At 35.1% G+C, this 9092-nt stretch overlaps 1 protein-coding gene across 6 annotated transcripts; it reads left to right on the top strand.

Moving 5' to 3' along the window:
* Window positions 1–2563: 2563 nt before the first annotated feature.
* Window positions 2564–8890, top strand: LOC107786581 (uncharacterized). 6 transcript variants are annotated; one of them, XM_016608084.2, is made up of 14 exons: window positions 2564–3156; window positions 4084–4217; window positions 4328–4477; window positions 4569–4680; window positions 4795–5143; window positions 6575–6788; window positions 6916–7005; window positions 7104–7359; window positions 7539–7651; window positions 7853–7951; window positions 8032–8079; window positions 8260–8370; window positions 8450–8540; window positions 8634–8890. In XM_016608084.2, the coding sequence occupies exons 1-14, from the start codon at window positions 2895–2897 to the stop codon at window positions 8735–8737; spliced, it is 2133 nt and encodes a 710-aa protein (XP_016463570.1). In that variant the 5' UTR covers window positions 2564–2894; the 3' UTR covers window positions 8738–8890. The 6 variants fall into 6 exon arrangements, 5 of the variants coding, with proteins under 5 accessions (XP_016463570.1, XP_075097523.1, XP_075097525.1 ...); XR_012704113.1 differs by having other exon boundaries at window positions 2566–3156; window positions 8032–8144; window positions 8237–8370; XM_016608086.2 differs by having other exon boundaries at window positions 2624–3156; window positions 4084–4174; window positions 4263–4477.
* Window positions 8891–9092: the final 202 nt, after the last annotated feature.

Below are 9092 nucleotides of genomic sequence, written 5' to 3'. Positions count from 1 at the left end.
ATGATGTACCCTCATCTTTTTTGGATTGTATAAAATCCATGAATTCCTTATATAAAGGATGATCCATATTACCTGACCTTACACCATGTCTGAAATCAGAAAAATGGTGAAAAATAAGTCCCAGCCTGAAAGACTTGCCACTGTCCAAGATTTAAGTACTGAGATAAGTTATCTCAAGAAAGAAATCTCGGAATTAAAAGTTAAATTTTTGTTATTTGTATATTGAGAAGTTGAAAATTTCTATAAAAAAAAAGACATATATTTTGACAAAAGATCATTAGGAAGACCTCCTACTCTTACCTTGCAACATAAATGTTAAAACCTTTATTTCATTAATTTATTGCATTATTTTGGTAGTTAAAGCATGCTTTTATGGGATACATTTAATTTAGTAACTGCAACATTAATTAGAGATAATGACACACTTTAAAAAATAAAATTCACCAAGCATTCACAAGAACATTCAATTTTTTTAATAAAAAAAACTTTCAATAACACTTAATAAGATAAGAAACAAAACTAATTGTGTGTAAATTCTAATATTAGAATAATGAGTATTGTTTGGCAGTTGATTATGAACTTCAATAAGTTTTCAATCATTTATAGTATAACCCGAAAATTAAAAATACTTTATTCATAAAGTTATTAACTTGTTGTCTAGTGATTTTTAAACTACTGAAAGCCTACTCGTTCACAATGTTAAAAATTTGATCGGTAAAACCTATTATAACATGTGATTTTCTTAATTAATTAGATTATATTATATGTTAACTTAAAGTTATTTACAAATTGTCTATGCCAATTGTCAATGCCTAGTGAATTAATCATTTGAATTTTTTGGCACAACCTTCATAATATAAGTAAAGCTTCACAATGATGGTGGTAGAATTATCTTTGTTCCTTAAGAAAGGTCACAACTCACCATACCCCACATTTTCTTTGTGGGGCCATTCTTCTTTTATTCTCATCCTTATTTGCTTTGGTTTCTTCCTTTTTCTTTTGAACACCAAAAATAAATAAATTTTTGAGTATTATGAAAACATGGAAAGAAACTAAGAATTTTGAAAAAGAACATTAGAGTAAACAAGTTATAAATTTACGAAACCTATTTGAAGAAAATTTAAGGAGTTATTAGTGTAAGAAGAAAAACAAAGGCAACGAAAAACAATTCAAAAGAGTTCATTGAAGAAAAAATAGAGACAAAAAGAATTAAGAACATATATAAAAATATGTTTTAAAAATGATGAATCTATATATAACAGGAAAAGAAAAGCACATTAGAATCTCACTTCGACATAGGATAAAATCACGACTCAAAGTTATTATAATTGTAAAGTATAAATATATACTACAAAAAACAGATATCAAAATCTCTATGTCTTGTTTGAAAAAAAAAATCACTACTTCAACTTATACAACATACACCTAAAGATGAAAAGATCAAAGACCCATTAATGAGAATTGTGAAATAGGCTTTACTTCGATTTTCGCCTTATCATTTGACACTTCCTCTTAAACAGTCTTCTTTAGATTCGCACCTGTATGGAATAGAGGAGTGTGAATTCACAGTCTTCCGTTTGTTCTTTAGAAAATGCTACATCTTCTGCACAAAATAAAATAAAATAGAGGAGTGTGAATTTACTTATATATATAGTTGAATTTTGTCAGTGAAGAGCTTGAATTACCTGGTCATGAGTGTTGATGAGTAAAAGAGGGAAAGAGAGAGATGGAGAAAACTAAGAAAATGGTGTAAGAGGAGAAGTTGGAAGGCCATTGACCAGGGACGTGGCACATCTCTTCAATTAGAATGATAATTTATCTAATTCCTCCTTCTTTTGCATTAAATTTTTTTAAAACATATATCTTCTCCTGCTGAAATGTCACACCGTTTACAAAACTATTATGTATTTGAGTAATTCACAACTATTTAGTAGTCGAAAAGTCGCTATCAAAAAGTTCTCCCTGCGTGGAAAACCAACTCCAAATCTATGCGAAAGATCAATTTTCCGTGTAAGAGGATTCCCTTTTCATGTGGTAATAAACGATGGAATGTTGCACAAATCGAAGGGGAATGACCAAAGGGATACAATAAAAGGAACTGACAATTTGTTGTAACTAAACAACGAATATTTGAAGTATACCGAGTATCTTTGTGTATTTGCCTTAAATAAAAAAAATAAAGTGTTGAATTTAAACTATACCTTAGTATAATTTTTCTTTTCCACTCTATAGAACCATTATAAGTAGAATATAAAGTTAGTAACAATCATATTTGTTCATAACATAGAAGTCCTTATATAGGTATATATGGAGGAACATATAATAAATTGTCATAAACTTACAAATTAAATATTTAAAGGTTATGAATATGAAAAGCATGGGAGTTATTGAGATTATTAAAAATGTAGGTCATGAAGATAAAGGGGTGTGAGTTATGAAGATAGAATTTTTAATATAAAGTAAATGAAAAAAATGATAAAAATTCCAAAAAAAAGAGAAAAAAAAAATATTTCTTGGCTTAAGAGAGCTGTCAATATAAATATATATAGGTTTGGGACTACACGTGCGTTTGTCCAGAGACTAGCAGATATAAGATGTTAGGGTTTTCAAGCCTAAAATAATTAGAACTAGCAATAAAATCAGTAAAATATTTGTTAGCCCCTCTCGCTCTCAGTCGGTCGTGGTGCATTGCCCTCCTCAACTCTCATTCTCTTTCCTGTCTCAAAATCTCAGCTTCCTTTCTCCACCACAAGACCACCTTAATTCTTGTCTCTGTCGGATCAGAATTTCAAGAACCATGTAATGTAACCCTCCAATTTTCTTGCCCTATCATACCTCCTTTCGTTAATGGATTTCAAGTCCCATCAAACCCTTAAACCTTGTCTCTCCTCTCTATGGCTCTTCTTTCTTTCCCTCGTTTTCTTTCACTCTCATTCTCTTCGAACCCCACAGCTCCTGCTTCCCTCTGTTGTACATCTTCTATAATGTCCGTGAAGAAAATGAAAGCGGCTGGTTCTGGTGCTATGAACAAAGATGCAGCAGCTATACTATGGTACAAACACGATCTTCGTATCGACGATCACCCCGGCATTGTTGCAGCTTCTATGCATCGCACACTTGTACCTTTATACATCTTCGATCCCTGGATTCTTTCTCGTATATTCCTTAACCATCTCTCTCTCTCTCTCTCTCTCTCTCTCTTGTATTTCGAATAATGGGTCTTCTTGGAAAAGTGTTTTACCGATTCCTTTAATTTAATGTGATGGGCTACAGAGTGCAAAAAGTTAATGTTATTTATCTTTTATATTTGGTGATAATAGAAGAAAATAGTTAAGTAGTGATTTAAAAGTTAATTTGATGAAGATATTACATCAAAGTTTAAAATCTGAATGATAAATAAATTTGTGTTCTTGAAAGTTGTTTAGAGAGTGCCAAAAAATACTAGTAACAGAGCTAGTATGAATCTTCAGTTTGTGACTACGTTTATTTGCAGCTAGGTATCAATTTTCTGTTTGATTAATTTGATGATTGTTGAACTAAACATAACAAGTGAGAATTGCCGACGGCTTAATTCAAGTGGCAAAGGTTGAGGGATTTGTGACTTAGTTCACAGGTTCGAGACCTAGAAATATTTGCTTGTTTAATTGAAGATAGCCAAAGCAGAACAGTGGCAGATTTTTTGAACTTCCAGTAAGTCACAAAAAAGTTCTTTCGCCTCTGCCTGTATCAGAGGAACGAACTTCAAATGGCAATTTTTTACACTTTAGGAACATGTTAAAGAGCCGGGTGAGCTACTCATGTATTCTGCTCAAGTTTAAGCACAAAAATTTAAGTGTAAAATTATGTGGACTGTCTAATTATCGGAAGTGATCCTTTTAGTTGGATTTGAATGTGTGTGTGTGTGTGTATATATATATTAAATGCTACACTCTCATATTAAATGCTTATGTGATTTAAAATAATAATATTACTTTTAAGGGTGCAACATTAACAATGTTACAAAAAATTAAATTTGTTCTCATGAGAACTATGTCGAATAAATGAGTTAGCTTGGTTTTTTGACTCTTGTTGTCATTTTCACAGGATTTCCGGATGACATGCTCGAATTACTTCTTTTTGCTTTGAAGGATCTGAAGAGTTCACTCAGGGAGCAGGGATCTAATCTGATGATCAGGTTCGGGACTGCAGAGAGTATCATAGAAGGGCTTGTCAAAGAGGTTGTTACATACTATATTTGCTTATTCTGATATTTAACTGGCCAGGAATGAGGAAACTTCAAGCAGTCATCCACTTATATTCTTACATTCATCACCGAGGATTGGAACAGGTCAAGGCTACCAACATATTTACAGAGGAGGAGGTAGAGTTTGACTTATGGAAAATGGTAGAAGGTGTAAAAGAGACCTTGGATACAATATCTTTTGCTGAGGGGACTCCCAAACTTGCAATATGGAACAGTCCATTTTATGATATGAAGGTATTGCTCTGTCTTATTTCAGCCTCCAGATGCTCTGTAGGGGACGCAAAAATTCTGAATTCCTGATTTTTCAACTTCTATCTATGTCCAGAGCTTGAAGGAATTGCCCAGATCATACGATGAATTCAAGAGGATGAAATTGCCCACTATGTCACCTCTTTCTCCCCAAGTGTTACCAAAAGGAGATATGAGCTTGTCTTGGGGTATGCTCTGATAACTTTTTTTCCCGAACCCTCACCGTGCAACACTCTTTGGATATCTATCATTTTTTTTCCTATGCTCACACCAGGGGATATAACAATAGTATAGTGGAATAGGTACTTTGCCCACATTAGAAGATTTGAAGAAATTTATGGATGACAATGCTGGCACGTTAGGAAACAGATGGGCTTCGATTGAGAAGGATTCAGCTACAAGTGAATTGCGAAAAGACCAGGCAGCAACTCTGAGTACTGTGGTTCAAGGTTTGAGAGAGGAAAAGTTTAAGGGGATTGGGAACAGTCAAAGTGATTCAAGTCTCAAGAAAATTCAGAGGAAGAGACCCGTAAAATCTGCTTTTGTCACACAATGCGGAAATATAGTGGGAGGTGGTACAAGTCTAGTGTTGAATGCTTTGGCTGCATATTTGAGATATCTGGAGGGTACTTCTCGAGATGAATGGCAGGAGTATGAGCCGTCTCTTTATTTTTCTTTGTGCCATGATTGTCACTTAATCCCCCCATATCCTATGATATCTTTTGGTTGGTTGATCAAAGCTTCTAAGATATTTGTAGGCTAGATATATTTATAAATGAGTCTTACTCTCTGAAAAATGTTGTATTATTTATATTTATTCATCTATGCCAATGAACATTGGAAAACTGTTTGAACTGATTTTTGTGTTTATTTAATGGTAAATATAATTTTAAACAAGCTCCAAAGGCTTTGGTTCAGTGGTAAGACATAGCGCATGATGTGTGGGTTAGGCGCACGTCATGAGTTTGATAATTGCTATGGACTAGCATGTATTTAAGTGGAGAAGGATAGAGAGGCAGACCTATTATTCATCGAATTTTTAACCGTGTGCCAATTGGTCCTCGGGGATTTCTCAGTGGCTAGGGGTCAATGAAGTGGGTTGAGAATTAAGATGTCTCAACTTCAAATCCCATCGGAGGTAAAAACACTTGGTGATTTCTTCCTACCTGATCAAGCCTTGGCAGTCAGAGTTACCAACACGTGTTGGTGCGAGGTAGCAGGGACTCGTGGATTAGTCGAGGTGTGCATAAGCTGGTCCGGACATTACAGTTATAGAAAAAAGATAATATTGTAAGCAAATTTGGATTGTATTACAAAGCTCTAAATCAGTCACTGCAGGATGGATTAAAAAGGAATGCAGATCATTTACTTTAGCTAGTATAGCAGAGTCTACGAGTCTCCTATTCCTGTTGATGGATATCAGTTCCCATGTTGAGATCAGATATGCAGAAATATCAGCTCAGAGTATTTTGTATGGAGGACAATTATATCTTGGAACCAGTCTTCTCTTAGAGAGTATAGTTCAAATAACCGTTGATGTAGGGAGTAATGATTTTGAGTAATACGATTTCAGTAGGTTTATGTTTCCTATTCTCCATTCTTGAGGTCCATATGCATCTTTTCATACTGAGATGGTCTTCAAGATTTCAACTCTGAAGCTGTTGTAAATGCATTTTATATTGTTCTTATACCATTCAGAAAAAATTCTGAAGCTTGACTGCTTAGCTTACTGTGTTACTAAACTGGGAGCCTTTGTGAAGACATTGTACATCGGATCCTTCTGTAGCAAGTAGTATAAGTGGAAAAGGAAGACGAAGAGGACTGTCAGTTGAGCATTTTGATAAAATGAAACAGAAAATATGAGCGTTGACCCCCTCTTTTAAAAGTTTTAAGGCCTTGTAGTTTTACTGCTTTGCTTATCACGTATCTGCAGCCTCTATTGCATCTATTTGATCTGCACTATTTTGCCTTATTTTAATTAAAACGGATGTTACGGAAACATGTGACTTTGTGCAGAAACTCACCACTTCAAGGAAAGAATGTTCTCATGATTAACTGATGCCAATTGGCTTTATTTTGCAGGGTACATGAAAAACTGCGTGCAGCTGAAACTCGGGAAGGAGCCTCATTTGGTGCTCTTTTTGGGTCTGCTCTTCTTCTTGGAATAATTTCCAGAAGAAGAGTGTATTATGAAGCGATTGAGTACGATAAAGAGCGAAATGCTGGAATTATATCGCATTTTGGATGCTCGGCAAAAATGGTTGCTGCAGCAGCGGATACTGTGTGTTCAATGGAGGTATTTTGGGTCTCAGAAATTGTTTTGGATCATAATATGAATGTTCTTGGATCAAATTCATTTGCTATCTACAGAGAAAAGTATTTCTCACAAATATCTTTTAATAAGAACCTGATTGCTGTCATAGTGGTATACGCTGTTGGCTTTGAAAAGTAAGGCAGCTAGTTTGGGAGGTTCCTCTGTTAGGATATGGAGATGGAATGGCTATCTGATCCATGTGAGTGCGATTTTTGAAATTGTAGGATACTAAGCTTATTTTCTGTCTATTACGTGATGAGGTGTACCTGTCTACTGATGTTTATTGCGCCTTTGCAGTATACACAGAGTGGTGATGAAGGTCCTGCTCTTCTGCTCGTGCATGGTTTTGGTGCTTTTTGGAGCCATTATCGTGACAATATACATAACATTGCGGAAGGTGGAAGTCGAGTCTGGGCATTGACACTCCTGGGGTTTGGTGAATCAGAAAAACCAAATATTGTCTACACTGAAGTTGTATGGGCTAAATTGCTGAGAGATTTCATAATTGAAGTAGTGGGAGAACCTGTCCATCTTGTTGGCAACTCAATTGGAGGCATGTACTAATACTTAAGCTCCTACAAAATCATCATCCCAAAAAAAGTGCAGGAAAATAATATTGAGCGGACAAATATAGAAATACACCAGTTTTCACTAATATTTGCATTTCTTGCCGTGATTTTGCTATTTTTGTTCATAAATGGTCTTGTTGATTGTGCTCCTCTGATTAACCAGGATATCTTGTTGCCATTGTTGCTCGTCTTTGGCCTGCTTTGGCCAAGTCTGTGATCCTTTTGAACAGTGCTGGCAATGTTATTCCTGGCTATTCTGGTGCACGCCATTCTGATGTAAGAAACGTGAAACCGTCTTTTACCAACTTAAATATGCAATATAGGATGTATCCATTTTTCGTGTTAATATGTTATTAGAGATGATATCTTTACTGTACAAGCAATTCCCAGTCCAATCATTGTAGACTTTCTTCTGAATGTTCCACCATAGCATTTAGACTAAAGTTCATGGGAAATTGTGCTTGCCGTATATTTTAGGTTAGGCAAACTTCAGGAGCAGCATGGTTAGCTGCCCGGTTCCTTTCACTGTTCTTGCGTTTGAATCTGAGGAAAATAGTGAGAAGTTGCTATCCAATTGTAAGTGTGCTTTAGTTTTTGACAACATGTGTCGTTGTTGCCTTTATACACTGGTTAGCCTCAGCTTTTGTTTTCTGCAGAGAAGTGATCGTGCAGATGAGTGGCTTATCCAGGAGATGTTGCGAGCAGTATCCTTGCCATTACATGTCTATGATCTTTAAGTTGTGACAGCTCAAGTATATATTTGGTCCTTGTCAGTGGTTCAAAGCCTTCCTGTCAATCTTTTAAAGTGCTACAACTATTACAGTGTGAATAAATTACCATATCACAAATTTAATGATGCAGCACTGCCTTGACAAAATCTTCAGTCTTATGACCCTGGTGTAGTGGTGGTCTTAGAAAGCATTTTCAGCTTTGATCTTTCTGTCCCTCTTAATTATCTTTTGCAAGGATTTGAGAAGAGAGTTCTTGTATTACAGGTAATACATTAATACATTCCTTCTTCATCATCTTCATCATTTCACTAGTTATATTGCTTATTGTGCTGCTTTCTGTTAGGGAATGAAAGATCCAATTTCTGATTCAAAATCAAGGTTAGATATGCTGAGAGAACACTGTGAAGGAATCATAATCAGAGAGTTAGATGCTGGTATTTCATGGCAGCTTTGATTTTCTATTTCCTTGTTAGTACCTGCAATAAATCTGTTTATATTTTCTCATGTTGCACCATTTGATATTTCAGGCCATTGCCCACATGATGAGAAACCAGAGGAAGTCAACTCTATCATTCAAGAATGGGTAAATACACTTGAGAGTGAAGTACTTACAACTAGCTCAAGAAGGTAGAAATTATTGTAAAAAGTAGTATTGTTCTCACTCCATTTGGTAATCTGACTGTAATTAATTCTATACATCTACAAGTGCATGTATAATTTGTTATAGTTTTGATGTGCAGAATTGGTCTGTATTGCTGAATAAGAAGTTTGTGGTTTTCTGTCATTCCTATGAATTATTACTACAGTAATATACTATAGTAAATATCAAATTTAATTTGCTGTATATGTTGTTAACAAAAGTTGGGATTGCTGAAAGGGGTGGGGGGACAGTATTGTAGCATGGTTACTACACTCCTGTGCAGGTTATACCAATGATACCTCACTGGATTCATAGCATGTACAACTACACTCCTTACTATGCATCA

The sequence above is a fragment of the Nicotiana tabacum genome, chromosome 20 (assembly GCF_000715075.1).
Source record: "Nicotiana tabacum cultivar K326 chromosome 20, ASM71507v2, whole genome shotgun sequence".
Taxonomy (NCBI): domain Eukaryota; kingdom Viridiplantae; phylum Streptophyta; class Magnoliopsida; order Solanales; family Solanaceae; genus Nicotiana; species Nicotiana tabacum.
The sequence above is the reverse complement of the archived record's forward strand: the minus strand, read 5'-3'. Positions and strand labels throughout refer to the sequence as shown.

Bases quoted from the DNA above. Each gene is read 5' to 3' on its own strand.
- LOC107786581 (XM_016608084.2), top strand. From the start codon at position 2,895: ATGGCTCTTCTTTCTTTCCCTCGTTTTCTTTCACTCTCATTCTCTTCG. The intron at 4,478-4,568 runs GTATTGCTCTGT...ATCTATGTCCAG, and splicing joins GTCCATTTTATGATATGAAG to AGCTTGAAGGAATTGCCCAG. The intron at 6,789-6,915 runs GTATTTTGGGTC...TTGCTGTCATAG, and splicing joins ATACTGTGTGTTCAATGGAG to TGGTATACGCTGTTGGCTTT.